Source organism: Rattus norvegicus, chromosome Y (genome assembly GCF_036323735.1).
Source record: "Rattus norvegicus strain BN/NHsdMcwi chromosome Y, GRCr8, whole genome shotgun sequence".
Classification (NCBI taxonomy): Eukaryota; Metazoa; Chordata; class Mammalia; order Rodentia; family Muridae; genus Rattus; species Rattus norvegicus.
In genome coordinates, this window is record NC_086040.1 from 1,189,282 (window position 1) to 1,211,621 (window position 22,340).

At 35.3% G+C, this 22,340-nt stretch overlaps 1 protein-coding gene across 17 annotated transcripts; it reads right to left on the reverse strand.

Moving 5' to 3' along the window:
- Window positions 1–760: 760 nt before the first annotated feature.
- On the reverse strand, window positions 761–21,418 carry Ddx3y (DEAD box helicase 3, Y-linked). 17 transcript variants are annotated; one of them, XM_008773671.4, is made up of 18 exons: window positions 21,261–21,418; window positions 18,001–18,058; window positions 14,760–14,807; window positions 12,505–12,540; window positions 12,129–12,252; window positions 11,075–11,230; window positions 10,552–10,651; window positions 8,642–8,777; window positions 7,368–7,453; window positions 6,843–6,941; window positions 6,606–6,766; window positions 5,720–5,864; window positions 5,460–5,604; window positions 4,903–5,084; window positions 4,716–4,833; window positions 3,784–3,937; window positions 3,252–3,379; window positions 761–3,093 (listed from the first exon to the last, which is right to left on the reverse strand). In XM_008773671.4, exons 1-18 carry the CDS (start codon window positions 21,294–21,296, stop codon window positions 3,014–3,016), a joined length of 1,992 nt encoding a protein of 663 aa, XP_008771893.1. In that variant the 5' UTR covers window positions 21,297–21,418; the 3' UTR covers window positions 761–3,013. The 17 variants fall into 17 exon arrangements, with proteins under 17 accessions (XP_008771893.1, XP_008771892.1, XP_063136654.1 ...); XM_008773670.4 differs by having other exon boundaries at window positions 3,252–3,382; XM_063280584.1 differs by having other exon boundaries at window positions 19,366–21,364.
- Window positions 21,419–22,340: the final 922 nt, after the last annotated feature.

Consider the following 22,340-nt stretch of genomic DNA (forward strand, 5'->3'; position numbering starts at 1 on the left):
TCCTTGTCTCAACAAATGAACAAACAAAATACAAAACTACAACAATCTATGAGAAGATGGAGAAAGGTAGCAGTGGTAAAGCATAAGAAAAAAATTGGCACAAATGTGCAATCTGAGGATATAGGAGGAATGATAGCCACAAGCAGCCAGTCTGGTCTATAGAGTTCTAAACCACTCCATGTTCGACAGCAAGGCTATTTCAAACACCAAAATGTAGGCTGATGAGTTAGCTTTAGTAGGTAAAGGTATTTGCTAACAAACAATGTGACTTGAGGTTGATCATTAAGGTACAGAGGGTAGGAAACTTCACCAGTGAATCAAGTTAAAGAAAATCTAGAGACAGAAAACAGGATAGAGTGTAAGTCAACAACAGAAATGCTGGTAGTACTGGTCCTGGAGCCATAGCCTTTTCATTTAATCCTAGCACCTCTGAGGCAGAGACAGCTGCATCATTTTCAGTTCAAGCTAGGTAGATCTATATTGCAACTTTTAGGCCAGCAAAGTTACAGTAAAACCATATTTCAAACAAAACAAAACCATAATAAAAAATGGATGTGATCACCAGCACTGTGTTTTGTTTACAAAAAATAAAGAATTGAATAAATATGTATGTATCAAAATGCATAAAAGATCAAGTATGTTGTGTATGTAAACATTTTACAAATAACATTCACAATGAAAATCTTGTTTTGTTTACTTGTAACTTTGTACCACCTTTATCTCTTATTCAATTATTTAAACAAATGCATTCATAATGGTGTACTTTACAAATACCTTGTTTTATTAATTAAAAATGAGATTTCCAATAGTTCAAGCATGCAAGTTCACAAGTATAGTAAACATTTTGCTATACTTTTTATTTTAATAAAATGAGGAGAGATTAGGCACATGCAGCGCTAGCATCTAATAGTAACACAATAAAGCAATTACTAACTTTATAGTAACTTAAATTTAACATTTACATTCAGCTAGTTAGATGCATTATACACTGAAAATATTGCTGGCTGATAAAAATGAACGTAAAACATCACTGTTTATGGCAACACAAAGATATAACCACATGTTTGAAGATTACAAATATGCCAGACAGTTACAATACTGAAACAAATAGATCATGTAAATTCAAACAAACTGAGAAAATGTTTAGTTTTCACTAGTATCTTAAATATATCAAAACCTTGGCATGTCATTATTCCAATTGCCTTTCATTTTGTCAAAAAAAAAAAAAAAAGTGTAGCCACATCACCAATACTGGGTTAGATTAATTTGACTCAAGTTTAGTAGAACTTAACATTAAAAGCTCACACTACCCAAAATATACTATTTCATATACAGTGACAATCAACATTCAAATACCAGTGTTTTTATACTGTCTTTTGGTCAAGTTTCTTTAAGCTTTCAAAGAATCATTTTTAGGCTTACAAAAATAAATATTTGTCAAAATGTTCAATAAATATTACACAAACTAGCAGCAAAGTCTGTTATGTGCAAATAGGTTTTCTTAACTATCATTCCAAGGTCCAAGGGAAATTTTCTGAACCAAGTAATCACTGTAAAACACTGTAATCAGCAATCTCCAATTGGAACTTCAAGGACTTGTACATAAGATACACATATAAAATTCTCTTCATGTGCAATAAAATAAGTACTTTGTAAAAAGTTATGGGCAAAATGTACAGTCTAAACTGCTAAAATTCAAATAGCACCGTAACAAATGACCTTGATAATACTGTCAAGTACACCTACTTTAATAAAATTTTAATACAAGGCACAATACACTTGAAAAATCTATTGCACTTTTAGAAAACTTTGTTAACTTATGACATTTTTAATGTCTTAGGTTTTGAAATTTATTGTATTGTATTCTATCCAGGAAATTCTCAAAGTAAAAGGCATTTTTAGTGATGGACAATCATCTTTGGCAAATTAAAATATGACTATAATACAATGGAAACCTATGCAACTAAAATATATGAAAACTGCACTGTATAATTAGTACATAGATCCAACCTGTGAGACCTCAGCAATTGCAATTTGTTATTCTTATATTTACATAATATGTATGTAAGCCTTTTTTTTTTACATTTCCACATAGTTTAACAGAAAAAAATGTGACTGTGTAAAAATAAAAGCCTGCTGCTGCATAATCCTTTCTGTTCATACTCTCTTGACCAAAAAACACCAACACTAGCATGCATTAAAGACCAGAATTAACAAGATTGTGATATGTTCTGGTCACTGCCATGGTCAGCCATTAATATGTCATTTTTATGTATGGCAGGCATTAAATAAATCTCAACTTTATATCCTAAATTCCTCACCAAATTTTTTAATTTTCCTGTAGAAGTATGCCAATGTAAATTACTTAAAATAGTAAATGAGGAATCATTCTAGTGATCTGTATTAGTGCTTTCAAAAATAAAGGATATAACCATATATAATCATATTTTTTAAAAAGTTTAAGTGCCAATCCAAGATAGAGTGAGCAATTCAGAACTTTAGCTTTGTATTGTCTGCCACATTACAAACTTAAAAAAAAAAGTTTTACCACCAACTCTGCATATACCAAAAATTTCCTATTCAGGTTATGCCTAAATTCTTTCACCATCATATTTAGCAATTAAGTGATTTCTGTTAAGGTGTCTCACACTTGTGTGCCAAGGTTCAATTAACTTATTAAAACAATTGGTATCTTGAGCATTATTGAGCGAACAGGACATCAGATAAGTTGTTTAAAGTCAAAAGTCACAGTACATTAACAAATGATCCTCAGTCACAAATTATAAATGCAGTTTAGGGTGCAACCAAGCAGGAAGGGATTTAATCCAACTACAATAATTCTTCACATCAACTTTTGAATAGGGTTACAGGTTGTGACTTTGAGCTCTCATGAATTTTTAGAAGAATCACAGCTGGTAATGTACTGCAAGTTCTTGAAGCTACACAATACAGTCTGGCTAAGTTACATGTGGTTTCCATATTAGCTATATGAAATGACGATTTAGGCACAAATTCAATTGCCCCACCAGTCAACTGCCTGGGAGTTATAATTTCCTCCATATCCTTCATTGCTGTAGAAACCTCCATAGCCACCTATCAAGAAAAAAAAAAGTTATCCACTGTTACCATGATACCATTCAAAAAAAGTCTCATGATACAGCATTATTTTCTCCTATAAATTACCTTCAAAACATGATTAAAGCAAGAAATAAACAACAAAATCCCCTTCTAACACAAAAACTTAACATTACCTCCACCAAATCCTCTGTTGTGGGTACTACCACTAGTTCGGCTGCTGTTGGCACGATTATTATTAAACCCAGAATTTGCATAACCACTGCTCTGTCGATAGTCTCTGGCACCAAATCCTCCACTGAATCTGCTAATGCAAGAAAAAACATTATCCAAGTATGCTATCCAATTAAAATATCATGCTCAAATTTGACATTTTATTTGGGAAACTTATTTTCCATTGTAGAAAATGTCCTGTAATTGTATCTTCAAAACCTTAATAGTGTAGTAGAACTGTCAATTTGTTCTGTAATCTTTTCTAATTACTCATCAAAATATTTGGTGAAGAATTATGTAAGGTTTGGTAAAATCTTGCTATGCAAGCCTGTAAACTAGAGTTTGTTTTCTGAAGTCCACATACACTCCACATCATTCATGGCTGTATAGACACATATGACACATAATAATAATTAAAAACTAATTCAGTACCTTAGGTTAGGCTTAACTCTAAATAAACTATAATAATGAAAAAAACCTCAAAACAATTCTTACCTTTTAGAACGTCCCCGGCTGTTTCCCTTGTAGTGGTGTTCATAAGCCATACTTTCCAACCAAGATGGTACTTCTTGTTTAGCCTCAACGAGGAGATCTAACAAATCTTTCGTAATGTTCAAATTCCTCTCATTGAAAAAAGAGGTGGCAAGACCTAAAAGGTTTTTAAAAATACCTAAGGCCTATGTTTCCACAAAGTAGTTTCCTGTGGTTTCCTTTCCCATACAGTTAAGAGAATATATTTTGTAACATCACTAAATATAAGGGTGAAAAAGAGTTTGTAACTGATATAAAATTTCTCTCTTTTTTTTTTAAAGACAGGGTCTCATTATAATATCTCCCTGGTTGGATATCCACTATGTAGATCATGCTGGCCTAGAGCACATAGAGATCCAATTGCTTTTGTATTCCAAATTCTAGGATTAAAGTCATATTCCAGTAAGATATGCTTTCAAGTTTCTTTTTAAAACAAATAAAAAATTAAGGCTCTTTAGGCTTTCGAGATTACTTAGGCTGATTTTGGAATACAAGAATCTCTAGCACTATCAAAAACCCTGTGTTCAAGCCAGTAATTTAAAAAAATATACTATAGTTTAAGGCCATCTGAGAAACAGAACAAGACCCTGCCCCAAAACAAAACCAAAAACCAAAATTCAAGGACAAAACTGCTTTGCTAATATATCCATTAAAAAAAAAAAAAAAAATCGGTGAAATGGCCCACGCCTAATGATCTGAACTCAACCCACATAATAAAAAGACCCATGTCTCCATAAGTTGTCCTCTGATTTTTACAAGTATATTACTGAAACATGTGCATGAATATCCACAAATAAATAAATATAGAAGGAGTAAAGATGTAGTTCAAGTGATAAAGGTCTTTGAGGTCTTTGATCCCAAGATTCAGAGGAAAAGAAACAACATTAACACTTTACCAAGGTTTCCTACGCGTCCTGTGCGGCCAATACGATGCACATATTCTTCAATATCACTTGGCAAATCAAAATTGATAACATGTTTCACATTTGAAATGTCTAGACCTCTTGCTGCCACCTGAAAAATAATACTAATTAAATTAAAGTAACAGTCAGACAAAATAACTAAAAAATAAAATATACATACAGCTGTAGCCACTAAAATTGGCTTCCTCCCTGAGCGGAATTGGTGAAGGGCCTCCTCTCGATCTTTCTGTGATCTGTCTCCATGAATACTAGTACATGCATATCTTTCTTGAAATAAGAAGTTCTCCAGTGAATCTGCACCCTTTTTAGTCTCCACAAATACTAAAGTCAATGAATCCTTCCCTGAAAAATTACAAGGTTTTGTTTATTAACAGTAACTTGATATCACTGCTTATTCTAAAATTTAATAAGCTTAGTGATTTGAGAAAACTGCTTAGTGAAAGGAGGGTACAGAAACACATATATCATACACAGCATACACACAGAGGATAGGAGGATTTGCAAGGCTGACTGGATAATCTATCTGAACTTGTAAGCTTCAGGGTCAGTCAGAGACTGTCTCAGAAAATGAAGAAGATACCCAAATATATACACACACACATAGACACAGAGACAACCACACATACAGAACAAGTGGGACTATAAAGTAATACTAGAAACTAAAGTGGAATTTTACAGGGATTTTCATTTTATTAAATAAAGGATTCATAATTTTACCTGTTGCATTTAAGAGATCAAGTAAAAATGACCGTTTGTCTAACTCTTCAACCCATACTACTTTCTGTGTGATGTTCTCAGAAGTAGAGCCTACTCTGCCTACAGCCAGAAAGATGTATTCATCTAAAAAGTCACGAGCAAGCATCTGAAAATGAAAAGAAAAATAAAAGCCAGAAACTTAAATTATCTATGTAATACATAAATCACCAAACTTTGTTTAAAAATAAAATGTTCCAAAATAAAATTGTAACAAATAGTACCTGTATCTCCTTAGGAAAAGTAGCACTAAACATCATGGTGTGACGAACTCCCTTTGGTGGCATAGTGTCCTGTTCAACTATACGACGTATCTGAGGTTCAAATCCCATATCCAGCATCCTGTCAGCTTCATCCAACACTAAGTATCTATTAATAAAAAGTATACTTATTGGCCTCTACAGTTAACTGTTGAGTAAATTGTTCTCATATTTAATTTAACATCTCAAGTCTTAAGCACAGTAGCTTCTAATTTGATATACTATTTAAATATTGTTTAATAATTTTTAAATGGAGGGCTGGAGAGATGGCTCAGAGGTTAAGAGCACTATCTGCTCTTCCAGAGGTCCTGAGTTCAATTCCCAGCAACCACATGGTGGCTCACAACCATCTATAATCAGGTCTGGTGCCCTCTTCTGGCCTGCAGGTGCATACATGCAGGCAGAAAGCTGTATGATGTATACATAATAAATAAATAAATAAATGTTTTAAAAAAATAATTTTTAAATGTATCTTAATCAAAATTAATCAGAATGAAAATTAAGGGAAGGAAAAAGAAAGGAAAGAAGAAAAAGACAATCAACTTCACTTGTTCAACATTGTGATTTTGAAGTCATACACAGACACACACAGACACACAGACACAGATACACACACACACACACAATCATTAAAACTGTGACAGTACAAAAATACACCTATTATTCCAGAAATGGGAAGGATGAGGCTGGAGAAATAACTGTAAGCTCTAGCCTGGGTCACAATGGAGAGGTTCCATTTAATAAACTTAATGAGGAAGTCTTACATGACAGACCAGTATACCACAGCATATACATTGAAGAATTAAAAAAGACCTTCATAGCCTTATTTCTTTTATCAAAATTAACATACTTGCAGAAATCTAGTCCAATCTTTCCTCTTTCCATCATGTCCACTAGACGTCCTGGTGTGGCAACTAACAAGTGGCATCCTCGTTCTAAGTCCCGAATCTGTTGAACAGTATCAGCACCACCATACACTACACAAGGTCGGACTCTAGACCGGTACGAAAACTATAAGCAAAAAATTATTAGTCACAGAAACATTGAAATTAAGAAAAAGAAAAAAATTATTAAAAACTATGCTTACTTTTCTGGCTTCCTCATAGATCTGCACAGCCAATTCTCTTGTTGGAGCTAACACCAAGGAGATTGGGTATTGTTTACGGCGACCATATCTTCCGTTTTCCTAAGAATTAAGTATAACTTTAGGGATTATGATCTAAAATTTTACCTGTTTTGTTTTTAAATTTGTTTCATTTTCTGTGCATGCATGTTTTGTTTGCATGAATGTTTATGAACTGTGTCTATATTCTGACAAAAGCCAGGAGTTACAGACATTATGGGGAGTCATATGAATGTTTGGAATCAAACCCCAATACAATACTTTGTAAGAACTCCCAATACTCTTAAGTACTAAGCATTTCTTGAGTCATGACTTATTTTTTAACGTTCACCAAACTACAGTGCCACATGTAATTTAAGAAGTGTTTGAAAATGAAGTCTTCAATTCCTATCCAATGTTCTCTTCTCCCTTCTGAGGACACTACATGGACATGGTTCATAGATAGACACCCAAAGAAAACATGAGGACACAAAAATTAGTAACTGTCACCTTCATAGCCTTCAAAGCCTCTCCTGGACCATCTGTGTAAATCTGACTGAGAATGGGCAGTAGAAATGCAGCAGTTTTTCCAGACCCTGTTTAGAAAACTCTGTATTATTATCTCTAAAAATTTAAGAAGTGCTAAAGTACTAACCATACTGGCATATATATATATAAAATCTCAGCACATGAAGTTTAATCTCATCTATGTAATGAACATAAGGTCATTCTGGACTATGTGAAGCAAGGTCTCAAAAGAGATCAAGACAAATACTTTAGAGGAAAGCAGATCTGCAAGAATGAGGTCAACCTTATCTACATGGGGAGACTTTGTTTCAAATAACAAAAATAAATAAAATGATGTTAATGTGAAAATTTGTTTTATTCCATCTTTGGTTACCTATGCTCCCAAAGGCACAGCAATTATTTAAGTGAAGAAAAAACTTACTGTGTGTGAGAGATACTGCCTCTCTACATAACATTAGCAGTCCTGTAACTCATTATATAGACCAAGGTTGACCTCACAGAGATCCACCTGTCAGTATTAAAAAAAGCACCACAACACCTGGAAAACTTTTTTGTTGTTAATGAATCAAATGCTGACTTAAACAAAACAAAAACTCAAAACAAGTCTTGTGTGTTAACTTCTTAAATGGTGTAATTTGAATAAGCTTATATATACTTGAATGATTAATCATCAGGGAGTGCCACTGTTTGCAAGGATTAAAGTATTATAAGTTATTGTTGGAATATATGTGTAACTGGGGTAGGCTTTAAAGTTTCAAAAATCCATCATATGCTGTTTCTCTCTCTCTGCTTATGGATTAGGATTTGGTTGTTTTGAACTACTCTAGCAACATACATGTGCCATACATCTACCACCATGCTTTCTGCCATGATAATGAACTAAACCTCTGAAATTGAAGGCAAGCCTATAATTAAATAATTTCTCTTAAGGAGATGCTATATTCACTGACTATGGTGGAACGCTTTTAATCTCAGATACTGTCAGAGACACTCAGACGTCTGGAAGTTCAAAGACAGCCTGATCCACAATTCCAGTCAGGACTATATGGTGAGATCCTGTTTTAAAAATCCAAGAGAAACAAAAAAGAGTTGCTATAGTTATGGTGTCTCTTCACAACAGTGACTAAGCAGTAACTCAGTCCCAAAATGTATATAGTTCCCACCTATTTTTAATGTATTCCATAATTTCATAAAAAATAATACTTTTAAAATAATCCCAGAATTAAAATCTTTAGTTATTTACAATATGACCTTACCTGTTTGAGCACAAGCCATTAAGTCCCTTTTTTCTTTAATAATTGGAATAGCATGTTTCTGAACTGGAGTAGGACGAGTGTAACGAGTAAGTTCAATGTTTCCCATGATAATTTCTCCCATCTCAACATCACTGAACTGTAAAAACAAGTAAGCCAAGCAAGTAACATAAAAACAAAAACTGGTTATTTGCTACATTAATATAATAACAAATAGTGCAATGAATTTAAGAGCCATTTGATTCTTTTTTTTTTTTTTTTTTAAAGAACTTCTTTTTTTTTTTTTAATTTTTTTTTTTTTTTTTTGGTTCTTTTTTTTTTTCGGAGCTGGGGACTGAACCCAGGGCCTTGCGCTTCCTAGGTAAGCGCTCTACCACTGAGCTAAATCCCCAGCCCCGAGCCATTTGATTCTTAATGTTTTAAGAAAATAAATACCTTCACTGAAAGAAATTATGGTTCTTGATGTCTAGTATACTTTCTATGTTACAGTTATTCAAAATAGTTACTATTAAGAGTTCACTAAAGAGTAAGACACACCCTGAAGAAATAGAGCATTGGCTTTTGCATTGGACCTGAGTTCTATTCCCAGAACCAACATCATGGCTCACAACTATCCAATGACCTCTTCTGCCTTCTGCCAGCATCAGGCAAAGGTTATAAAATACACACACAGGCAAAACACTCATACATATAAAAAAGTTCCTAAGTATGGTGGTGCATTCCTGTAATTCCACCACTAGAGAATCAAAAGGAGGATTTCTTTGAGTTCTACAATAGCCAAGGCTAACCTTGTCTCCAAAAAAAAAAAAAAAAAGTGGGAAATGGATAAAAGAGAAATAGTGGAATACAAATGGTCTGATGAGGAAAATGGGCTCCCTTAAGAAAGGAGAGAGAAGAGGGCGGGGGCGCGGGAGGGAGGGAAAAAAAAAAAAAGAAAGGAGAGAGAAGTAAATATAGGAAAAGGAAGGTTAATAAAATAATGATATGGGGGCTGGAGAGATGGCTCAGTGGTTAAAAGCACTGACTGCTCTCCCAGAGGTCCTGAGTTCAAATCCCAGCAACCACATGGTGGCTCACAACCATCTGTAATGAGATCTGATGCCCTCTTCTGGTGTGTCTGAAGACAGCTACAGTGGACTCACATACATTATAAACCAAAATAATTGTTAAGAATAACCTAGAAACATTTTATTCTTATATCCAGAAAATAATCTTCACCCTTCATCAAGGAAACTTTCCTTTACAACAGAGACCACCACAGAAGACCAAACTTGTCAAAATACTGAATTCTGGAGTCAATCATAATGGACACAATCCCACAATCACAGCTCAGTAATAAGCATTGTAAAAAAAGGGGCAGAAAGGTTATAGAAGTCAAATGATCAGGAAATTTGTTGTGAGATTCTGTCTCTAGTAGTATCAGAAACTATGGCAGAAAAAAAAAACTTCACTGACATGATGTAACAGGAACACAACACTGAGACAACACCAAATCAGATGGAGAAAAGGCCATTTGACCTCAATTCTACATAAAGAACTAAAGCAACTGCAGGAAAATGGGAGCAACTGAGGTGGTCATCCCCCAACAGAAAAGCATGCCAACTGGTTGTCCAGTGCTAAACAGCTGGCCATAAAATTTCTTAAAACCAAGGAACAAAGGTTAATAAAATGCCTCAGAAAGTAAAAGCACTTGCTGCCATTCAAATTTGAGGAGTTCCTCACACAAGTTTTCCTCTGACATCTACAAGTGCTATAGACAGGAACACTCAAAACAATAAAATAAAGTCAATAAACTTATAACAATAAAATAAAAAGTCAATAAACAAAAACGAAAATGAAACAAAACATACACAAAAACCCCAGTAAGATAAAAAGCTAAAACAACAACAACAACAACAACAACAAAAACTTACATTTTCAATGTGAGGAGGACAATTATTTCCAGTTGCCTCTACTGGTATATCATCATATTTCTCAAAGTTAATCCCTGTATTACCTCCAGAGAAAAGTTCTCTGAAATTAGATGATCATTATATATTATTAATAAGAAGAAACAGTTTCACCGCAATTTCAAAATTTATTGAGACAATGGTATTAGGATTAAAGTCATTTACTATAACAACCAACATAATTATCAAATTTAATTATTAAAATTTTATTTTTTATTTTGTATATATAGAAGTCTTTCTGAATGGGTAGATTATACACATGACCCAAATGCCTTTAGGCCAGAAGGACAGGATCCCCTAGAACTGAAGTAAGGATAGTTATAAGTTATAGTTATACACATGCTTTAACCTCTGAGTCACCCTTTTGACCCCATATTGAGTATCATTTTAACCCTTATTTTTTATTTATTTTGAGACAGGGGCTCACAAAAAGACAAGTTTGTGCACACCAGGCCCTAATTTATTATTTAAAATTTTAAAAACTTACTGCTCTAAGCGTTCACTTGGTGGAAGTGGTTTTGACCAATCATCTTCATCTGATTTGTCACCCCAACGACTATAACCACTTCGTTCAAATTTGCCAAATCCACTTCGGTCACGACTGGCAATACAATCATAGTCACTTCGACCAGGATCATCAAACCTGAAAAGCAGAATAATCAGACTCTATTAGTAATGTAAAAGTATTTTCTAGACTATTAGTTGAACCGAACACAAATCCTCCTAGTAAGTTCATCAACAATTTAATCTATACCATTTAGTAAATAAGTGCTTACAAACAGAGCAGACTGACTTCAAGAACACAGAGCCACTAACCCTATCTATGACAGGATGGGATTAAAGACATGCCCCAGTGTTCTCCTGTAATGGCTATGGACTAAATCTGGAACTAACTAAAAGCTCAACCTGCCAGACACATTTATGAGGGATTTCAAGGTAACTGAATCATCTGAGACATGAAAATTCACCTTTAATCTAGGCCACAGCTTCTTGCAGTAAACTAGAGTAAGGAAAGGGAAGTAATTTTTTACTCTTTGCCTTCTTGCCCTTGTTCTCACTTTATTGTATTACAATCTATTTCTTTAGGATTTTGACATTTGCTGAAGACTAGCTGAGACATCCAACCTCATAGAGTAAACACCTAGAGGATTCTTGGGGAACTTTCATTGGGAGATAACCATTGTTGGAGTAGTTAGACAAAAACCTGTATACCACTCTACTTAGTAAATTGTCAGGTATGTAGGTAGATAGATTCATTCTATCAGTTTTGTTCCACCGAGAACCCTAACTTTGCCAAGTTGAGATTCTTTTCTTTTTTTAAAGATTTATTTACTTATTTTATCTAAATACACAGTTCCTCTCTTCAGGCACATCAGAAGAGGATATTGGACCTCATTTCAAATGGTTGTAAGCTATCATGTGGTTACTGGGAACTGAACTCAGGACCTCTGGAATGGTCTGTCCAGCCCCAAGATACTTACATACTCTTAACTACTAAGATCCTTAATCATTACTTTATACATTATCAACCAAGAATTCACCTTCCTCTGGATCCACTTCCACGATCACTGAAATAATTGGGTTTTCCTCTGGAATCCCGAGATCCAAAACTGCTGTAGGCATCTTTATCTTTACTCCACCCTGAATTGTCCTTATCACAGACACCTCCAAGAAAAAAAAGAACAAAACTAACTAGTAAGTCTCTTCACAGCCACAAGACTTATAAATAACTGATCCTAGTATAGTGATAGTCAGTGGAAACCCAAACAAAATTTCAACAGCTTTTAAGAATTAGCGATCATAAATTTCGGTAAGTGTTGTACCCCACCACCAGTTGGGATATTGAGACATAAAAGTATGAGACTGAAACCATTCTGAGCTGGGATTGGGAATTTAGCTCAGTGGTAGAGCACTTGCCTAGCACGCACAAGGCCCTGGGTTTGGTCCTCAGTTCTGGAAAAAAATGAAAAAAGAAAAAAAGAAACCATTCTGAGCTACATTGTGAGAAAACCCTATCTAAAACCAAAAAGGGAGCTACAAATGTGCCTCAATAGTACAGTACTTTTGCAGCAACTGTGAAAAAACTCTGAGTGCAATCTTAGTATATACAGTACTCTATCTTAAAAGATTTTGCTGAAGACATAGTCCAAATTTTGCCCAGAATGATCAAGGCCCTGGCTACAATATCCATTAACATGACAGAAAAGAAAAACAGCAGTTACGAGAAATAAACAGCTTTTGAATAATACTATCATTATAACAGCAGCACAACTTTATATGTATAATATAAAATAATATAAAAAATTCAAAACACAAATTACTGTGGCTAGCTAAGCTGGTAAGATCACTGTCCAGCATTCATAAAATCTTGGATTAAATTCACAGACATAAAACTACCTATAGAAACAATTTCTGTCTGGGAAGGAGAAGCAAGAGATCACTATACATTCGATGGCCAGTCTAGTGAACAAAACACTGAAACTATATGTTCAAAACAAAAACCCAAACTGCTTACAATAAAACTCTAAAATCAAAGGATATCTTTTAGACTATTAGCTTCTTAATTATGTCTCAAAAAACAAAATTATTGGACAAATACTGTTTATACTTGGCATCCAATTTTTCCCCTTTTTTGAATCACAAAGTCCTAAAAAACCTAGTCACTATGTAACTAAAGCTTGCCTTGAACTTCTGATCTTCCAGTCTCCCTTAAAGTAAATGTTCTAATACTTTCAGTTTGCTCCTTATTTTGTATGTGGAAGGACTGTAGACTGATAGAATGAGTAATAGCAAGAGTAAACTAGACCTATTATTAGTTAGAATAGTGTCTAAATTCATTTGGTAATTGTTTGCTGTTTGGAAGTTATGTTATCTACCTTCCTGCTTTATTGAACACAAAGGTGATAAACAAATTTGTTTAGCAAGGTCCTAGCAAACATATCACACCATAAATACATCCAGTCTAACCAAAAGAGGAGGTTAAAGATTTCTTTTATAATCATGGACCCTAACCTAAAACAGTCACTTTTTTTGAGGTACATTTGAGATACAACTTTCCAAGCACATATCTTAATAGCACAAAGCACATTCACAGTGAAAGAAAGCAGAAGTTATTAAGAGGGGAAAAAAAAAGTATATGTATAGTACTATTTGTACTTCTCAGTATTGTTCACTCTAACTACCTTTCTATTGCATCTTCTTTCCTTTTGGCTTCCTTTAAAAAATTTTCAGAATTCTTTCAGAAAACAAGTCTTCAAAGTGTCACCCACAAAAATATTTCAAACTTATGCTCCAATATCACAAAACCACTATGACATAGAATGCCTTAATTGCTTCTATGTATTTTATGTGTATTAGTGTTTGCCTACATGTGTGTTTGTGACATCTGTGCACATAGCCATCAGAGCTCATAAAAGGTCTCAGATCCCCTGTAACTGAAGGTGGAGACAGTTTTGAGCCACCAAGATGGGAAATGAACCCAGCTTCTTTGTAACCATCTTCCATTGAACCATCTTTCCAGCACCTCTAAACTTCAATAGTAGTTAAATAGAACTTTTTTATTAGGCAGTATTCTAAATACTTTTTAAAATGGAAACTGTGCTGACATTTATGCATTTGCGAGATTGCATTCTAAGTCTTTAAGATTCAATGCCAAGGGGTTGGGGATTTAGCTCAGCGGTAGAGCGCTTGCCTAGCGAGCGCAAGACCCTGGGTTCAGTCCCCAGCTCTGAAAAAAAGAAAAAAAAAAACATTCAATGCCAAACTAAACAAGGAAATGCTGATGACTCAATGTTTCTAAAATTACAAAGTGCTAGTTTTTTGTTTTTTTTTGAGACAGGGTTTCATTGAATACTCTGGCTGCTGGAACTTCCTCTTTAGAACAAACTAGCTTCAAAGTCAGATATCTTACCTGGCTCTGCCTCCTGAGTGCTAGGATTAAAGGCATGCACTATCACTGCCCAGCATGTGATACTAGTTCTTAAAGACAAAAGAAACACAAAAAGGGAGGAAAAAAAAAAGACTTTCTGAAGAGATAGCTCCCTTAGTTTTAATTTATTTTGCAGGTGATATATGTGTATACATATACACACAGCAGTTGATTTTTGCTGCTGAGGTATACTCACTAAATACTAAATAGCAAAAGTTCAATCTATAAATCTGCCAAAACATACCTTTAGATGTTTCTCTGTTCCTTAAGTGAGGAGGTATATAGCGCCCTTCTAAAAGACAAAATGTAAAACTGAAACCCTATAGTATTTTTCTAAGAAAATTTTTACCAAATTGTGAAGGACTAACAACTATGCTTTTTGCTGTTATTTTTCTAACTAAAACTATTATCACAAATTAAAAATACACAAAAAGCTGTAAGTTTGAAGCAATTCATGTTTTAATTAGAAGCATTACAGATTAAATCAAAATCATAACCCAGTATTAAGAAAAGCAAGGAACCAACAAAATAGACCTTTACTACCTGATAATCTACATATTCATCCTGTTTTAAAATTGAATATTTAAAGTATATTTACTCAGTTAAGTTGATCACATTCCTGAGTGTTAAGTATGATTTGAAATTAGTCAAACTGACTGAAGTATATCATTCAATATTATCACCTAATAGCTGCTGCCAAATAAACAATCCACCACTAACTCCAAATAAATTCCATAATTAACTGCTGTATTTTGAAATGTTTTTCTATTTGATTTAGGAATATAACTCACATATCACTCAATTCACTCATACTTAATTTTATCATTAAGTCTCTCAGGGTCTTCACTGGAACTGAATTACAGAAAATATATGTTTTCTTTTAAAAGACTTAATACAATTCATGAAAGAACAAATCCTAACCTTTTGACAAGGCATGCATTCCAAAAATAACTAATATGCTTATATTTACTTAGGTGTTTTAAGAGCAAAAAACTCTCCTTTTTTTGTTTTATTTTTTTCTCCATTTTTATTAAGTTGGGTATTTTTTATTTACCTTTTAATTGTCATTACCTTTCCCAGTTTCCAGGCCAACATTCCCCTAAACCCTCCCCCTCCCCTTCTCCATGGGTATTCCCCTTCCCATCCTCCCTGCAACAATCCTATTCACTGGGAGTTCAGTCTTGGCAGGACCAAGGGCTTCCCTTCCCCTGTTGCCCTTACTAGGCTATTCACTACTACCTATGCAGTTGGACCCCAGGGTCAGTCCATGTACATACAGTCTTTGGGTAAAACTCTGCATTTTTATCATGTGCCATAGTGATATAGTAAAACTGAGAATCATAAATTAATGTTATAAAGGACCTACTAAACTTGCTTAGATAATTACTAAGTTATAGAAAATAGAATTTACCCAAAGCAGCATGACCATTCTCTCATCAGGGAGAGCATAATTCTGCTAGGTAGACAAAATGACCTTGTAAAAACATCATATGCATGGCCTTCCTCTACACAAAAGAGAAACAAGCCGAGAAAGAAATTAGGGAAACGACACCCGTTATAATAGTCCCAAATAATATAAAATACCTCAGTGTGACTTTAACCAAGCAAGTGAAAGATCTGTATGATAAGAACTTCAAGACTCTGAAGAAACTGAAGAAGACCTCAGAAGATTGAAAGATCTCCCATGCTCATGGATTGGCAGGATTAATACAGTAAAAATGGCCATTTTACCAAAAGTGATCTACAGATTCAATGTAATTTCCATCAAAATACCAACTCAATTCTTCAGAGAGTTAGACAGAACAATTTGCAAATTCATCTGGAATAACAAAAAACCCAGGATAGCTAAAACTATCCTCAACAATAAAAGGACTTCAGGGGAACTCACTATCACTGAACTCAAGCAGTATTACAGAGCAATAGTGATAAAAACTGCATGGTATTGATACAGAGACAGACAGATAGACCAGTGGAATAGAATTGAAGACCCAGAAATGAACCCACACACCTATGGGCACTTGATTTTAACAAAAGCCAAAACCATCTAATGGAAAAAAGATAGCATTTTCAGCAAATGGTGCTGGTTCAACTGGAGGTCAACATGTAGAAGAATGCAGATCGATCCATGCTTATCACCCTGTACAAAGCTTAAGTCCAAGTGGATCAAGGACCTCCACATCAAACTAGACACACTCAAACTAATAGAAGAAAAACTAGGGAAGCATCTGGAACACATGGGCACTGGAAAAAATTTCCTAAACAAAACACCAATGGCTTACGCTCTAAGATCAAGAATTGACAATGGGACGTCATAAAACTGCAAAGCCTCTGTAAGGCAAAGTACACTGTTGTTAGGACAAAATTGTAACCAATAGATTGGGAAAGATCTTTACCAATCCTACAACTGATAGAGGCCTTATATCCAAAATTTACAAAGAACTCAAGAAGTTAGACCACAGGGAGACAAATAACCCCATTAAAAAATGGGGATCAGAGCTAAACAAAGAATTCACAGCTGAGGAATGCCAAATGGCTGAGAAACACCTACAGAAATGTTCAACATCTTTAGTCATAAGGGAAATGCAAATCAAAACAACCCTGAGATTTCACCTCACACCAGTGAGAATGGCTAAGATCAAAAACTCAGATGACAGCAAATGCTGGAGAGGATGTGCAGAAAGAGGAACACTCCTCCATTGTTGGTGGGTAGCAAGGAATATTCTAGTAAGAGCACCAGTGGAAGGGGAAGCCCTTGGTCCTGCTGAGACTGAACCCCAATGAATGTGATTGTTTGGGGGAGGGCAGTAATGGAGGGAGGATGGGGAGGGGAACACCTATAAATAAGGGGAGGGGGAGGGCTGGGGGATGGCTGGAAACTGGGAAAGGGAATAATAATCGAAATGTAAATAAGAAATACCCAAGTTAATAAAGATGAAAACAAAACAAAACAAAAAACATCATACTCAAACCATATGCTTTTTTCCCCCTTCTCAGTATTTTATCCCCCTAAGCTCTACCTCTTCATTCCTTTTCTAAAAGTATTTCAAATTACCGAGTGAACAAGTTTTCAAAGTGTATCTACAAAAATACTTTAAAGCTATGCTTCAATATTACAAAACAACTAAGACATAGGATACTGTAATTGATTTTATTTACTTTGTGTATATAAATGTTTGAGATGCAGAAAAAGCAGCTTTGGTTTGTCCAAGATAACTATAACAGTATTTCACTCACAAATCTCTTCCATTTGTCCAAAACCAAACTAAAATTACTATCTCTGTGAAGTGCTTAATTGTTCAAAATATAAATCGGAGTCATAAAACTACAGAAGCGATCTAAATTTCAGCTCAGGGCAGTTTCTCTTTGTAGCACGTCCTGTGTTTATTAAAATAAAAAAAAACATTAAATTTAAGGTAATTAAATTAAGGGCAATGATAATAGAAATGACCCAGAAAAACTCTGCAATTAAATTTTTTTATACTTACTGCTTTCTGTACTAACTCCTCCATTCTGATTATCTGAGTTCATGTCAAGACCAGCAAACTGTAAAATAAATATTAATTGTTCTCAAATTAACAAAATAAACAAACAAAAATCAGGTTGGATACCACAACACAAAATCAGAAAATTTAAAGTCCTGAGCCTTGTACTAAACCATTTACTAAATATGGCCTTTTAGGGAGCTGGACAGATGACTCAGTAATTAAGAGCACAGACTCCTCTTCCAGAGCCTCCAGAATTCAAATCCCAAAGCCCATTTGGATGTTCAGTCTCAAGTGATCCAAACATTTATTCTAGCTTTCCGGGACACTACAAACACACACATACAGGGAAAATATCCATACACATAAAACAGTAAAATAAAATTTACAAAAATAGAGAAAATACTTTTTCAGAGATAGAAATGAGGATAACTAGCAGTTTAGCATGTACAATACAAAGTGCTTATATCTTCAAAGAGAAAAACTGCTTTGAAGTTGATAACCTATGACAATGACAAGTAACAGAAATTGGTATAGAAAGTAACTTTAAAGAGTTCTTCATTTAAAACAAATTAGCTCTGTAATTATTTTCAATGGGAAACACTCCTAAATCACCAAATCACCAGCATCTTCAGCTGGTTAGATGGTTCTGCAGGCAAAGACTGGCCTGAAATCTGTTTGATTTTTAGCCTACAAAAAGGTAGAAGGGAATAGATTTCACAAAGTCTTCTTCTGAGCTCTACATCTTCCTGTGGGGTGGCAATGCACACACTGTTCTTGAATAATAAAATAGTATCTTGGCTTCTCAATAACTCAAAATTAAGTGAGGGGAATGAATCCACAGATAAGCAATTAAGATTACTTTGTACTCTTGCTGAGAACCCAGGTTCTCTTCCTCAAATTTGGCTCACTGTCTCTATAATCTGACTTCCAGGATATATGACAAGCTCTTCTGATGTCCAAGGGTCAAAAAGTAAACATATGATACATAGATATATGTATAAGTGCAAGCAAACACTTGAACACAAAAGATTAAAATCAATTTTAAAAATGAAGGCAGCTGGAGACAGCTTAGTGGTTAACACAGGCTGCTCAATTAGAGGACTTTGGTTCAAATTTGATTCAGAACCCACACAGCTGCTTACAACTGTCTCTAGATCTCTGACACCCTCTCACTAATATTACATACAGGCAAAACACACACGAATATGAAATTAAAAAGTAAGGCTTTCAGAACTGCTAAATTTTAGCTAAAAAGGCTAAGAAAAAACTAAATTGCAAGTCTTAAGACAAGATTTTTAATTACTTGAAGTCCTAAAGGACATACACACTGTCACTTTTCTCTTTTTATTTGTATGAATGTTTTACCTGCATAACATACACATTATTGGTGCCTAAGGAAGTGGGCATTGGATCCCCTGGGATTGAAGTTACGGGGATGAATTACAATATGGATGCCGGGAATTGAACCTGGGTGCTCTGCAAGAAAACATCAGCAAGAAATAGGTTAAGCTGGAGGTCTTTTGTTAGTTATCAAGCTAATAAGGGATAGACATACATTATCTTTTATCTCTACCCTTCTTTATACTGGCAGAATATAAGACAGAATAAAGGTTATTTTGGTTTCTAGCACTTCTTGTATTATGTATTATAAGGCGGAGTTTCAGGTGTTCATTTATAAAAAAAGCAATGTGCCATGCATCTACAAATGTATTTCTTGAACATTTGTGTGTCTATACTGAGTACAAAAATACTACTAAATTACTGTATAGCTGAGGTTGCAAGGACATTTATTAGCCATTGGTTCAAAATAAAAATAACAAGTGTACTAGGGCTAAAGTTTAGTAGAGCTGTTGTTAAAACAGCATGGACTAGGTCATATACTCCTCAATATACAAACAAAAACCTCTTTTAAAGGTGTGAGGTGGGGGAGGGGAGGTGGGAAGGTCAAGTTATATCAATTTAAACTTTCTAAGTAACAAAAGACATGGTATCGGCAGGGCAAAAATCCAGTAGCAGTAACGGAGGCTTTTCTTTCCGGTTCTGGACATCTCAAAAGGTAATGTTGTGTGTAACCACTGCGTGGCAACTTTTACCTAAAATGTTGTCTTTCTCCACTGGCAAAAAGAAAATCTCTCTCTCTCTCTCTCTCTTTTTTTTTTTTTTTTTTTTTTTTTGCCTAACAACCACAACGAAATATTTAAGTACTTTGTTGTGTGATCTAGGTTTAAGAAAGACCCAAGCGGATTCAGTGGTAGTGCAGGCACACGCCATTAATTCTAGCACTTGGGAAGCAGAGGCAGGTGGCCAGCCTGATCTACTGAGCAAGTTTTAGCACTGCCAGGGCTACACAGAGAAACTCTGTCTCAAAAAGCCAAGAAAAGAAACGAGAGGAGAGGAGACCAGGCAGAAGAAAGAAGAAGGGGGGAGGGGTGGTTAGAATGAAAAGAAAAAACCAACCAACCGACCAAACAAACAAAAAACCCCAAACAAACAGTTAACCAACCAAAACAAAACCCTACTGGTCTCAGCGATCTAAATGCTGTGAATGAAAAGAAGCCTCATCTCCCAACAAGCTCCAACCTCCATTATTTGCAGACTACTGTCAAGAGAAGTACACTGCAGGCATTCTTTTATCGTCTCTGCTCTGGTCTATTCCCTTCGGTTTTCCTGCGTCACAGAACTCAGAAAAATAGGAAGTCCCTCTACCTACACACCGCGGGAGAGGGGTAAAAGGGACTACTGTGGAAGAACAGTATCAGATAAGTATAAATAAATACGAACTCTCGCGCTGGTTAGGCCCTGTAGAACCGCAGCACGGCCTAAGCCCGCCGCCATTTCCTCATTATAAGGCAGCATTTTCTAAACGCCAAGCAAAATTTGTGGCGTCAGTTCTTTTATCGACTTACATTCACGCACAAACATCAGGAATTAGAGGCCACCCGATGTGAACACAATAATTCCAAGAATTATAGAGAAAAACAAGTTCCCTTTCATGAACCGCCACACACGTATTTAAAGAAACTCCCGTTCGCAAACAAAAGCCGCCATTATGCGAATCCTATGGACTAATCTGTAACGTCGTTGCTATACCCGCTTATTTCGTTTACGCCATTTTGTTAAGTCTTAATTTCTTTTCTTTCCAGATTTTTATGGGGCGCTAGAACTCCAGTATAGAGAACTGACTTTAAGTGTTTAGTTAATACTGCGCCAAATTAGAACAGAGAGGAAGAAAGAGCGTCTTATATATAGATCCAACTCACTTGCTGGTCAAGGCCAACCGTATTTTCCGCCGCCATTTGACTCGTTTCTGGAAAAATCGAGAACTTTACTTTTCACGGAGCAGCCACCGTAAACCTGACTCCTTACAGTGAACGCAATTGCTGACGTACACAATTTTGGGAACGCCCAACGTACATACGGGTTTAAGTCATCACGCAAGACGTACGACTCTCGTCAATATAACCAGGAAGCACTCTTTAACTGCTGGTGTTATTTCTACCTTCTTAACTAGAGTTTATTTAAATCATATGATCGCGGGATCTAACCCCGCCGCTGCCGCTGAGCAAAGTTTCAGACTATCAAAACTAGAGACTTTCTTTAGTGGAAGGATCTTAATCATACTACTCAGTTTAATTATCCACCTCACCTGCATTTCTTTTTTCTAATAGCTCCTTTCGATTTCCTTCTCAGGAAAATTTCCCCTTCCCTCCTCTTCCCCTCCCTTCCCCTCCCTTCCCCTCCCTTCCCCTCCCTTCCCCTCCCTTCCCCTCCCTTCCCCTCCCCTCCCCTCCCCTCCCCTCCTGTCCTTTCCCTTCCCACCTTTTACCTTACCTTACCTTACCTTACCTTACCTTACCTTACCTTACCTTACCTTACCTTACCTTACCTTACCTTACCTTACCTTACCTTACCTTACCTTTTACCTTACCTTTTACCTTACCTTTTACCTTACCTTACCTTACCAACCTTACCTGAATTTGGGAAGTCTCACCAAAATAAAAGCTAAAAATGATAGTCTCTGCTAAACTATACTAGGTTTTCTAGTTCTACGTATTAATGAAAACAAGTGAAATCTTTTAACTGAGGAAATAATAAAAATTATACAGATAATGGCATTGATAATAATTCAACCCACTGATTTAGGTTTTTTTTTTTTTTTTAATTCCCTAAGAGTGGCTGTACTGTGTCCTAACATACCATGGGTTGTGGAATTTTTGAATAATTGTCTTGGTTACACAAAGAATTATACATGTTTGAAGCACCTGTAACAGAATTTATCCATCTAGTTTACAAATAATATTAGGAAGCTTCCATGTGTGAAAATAGAAAATGTACACAGT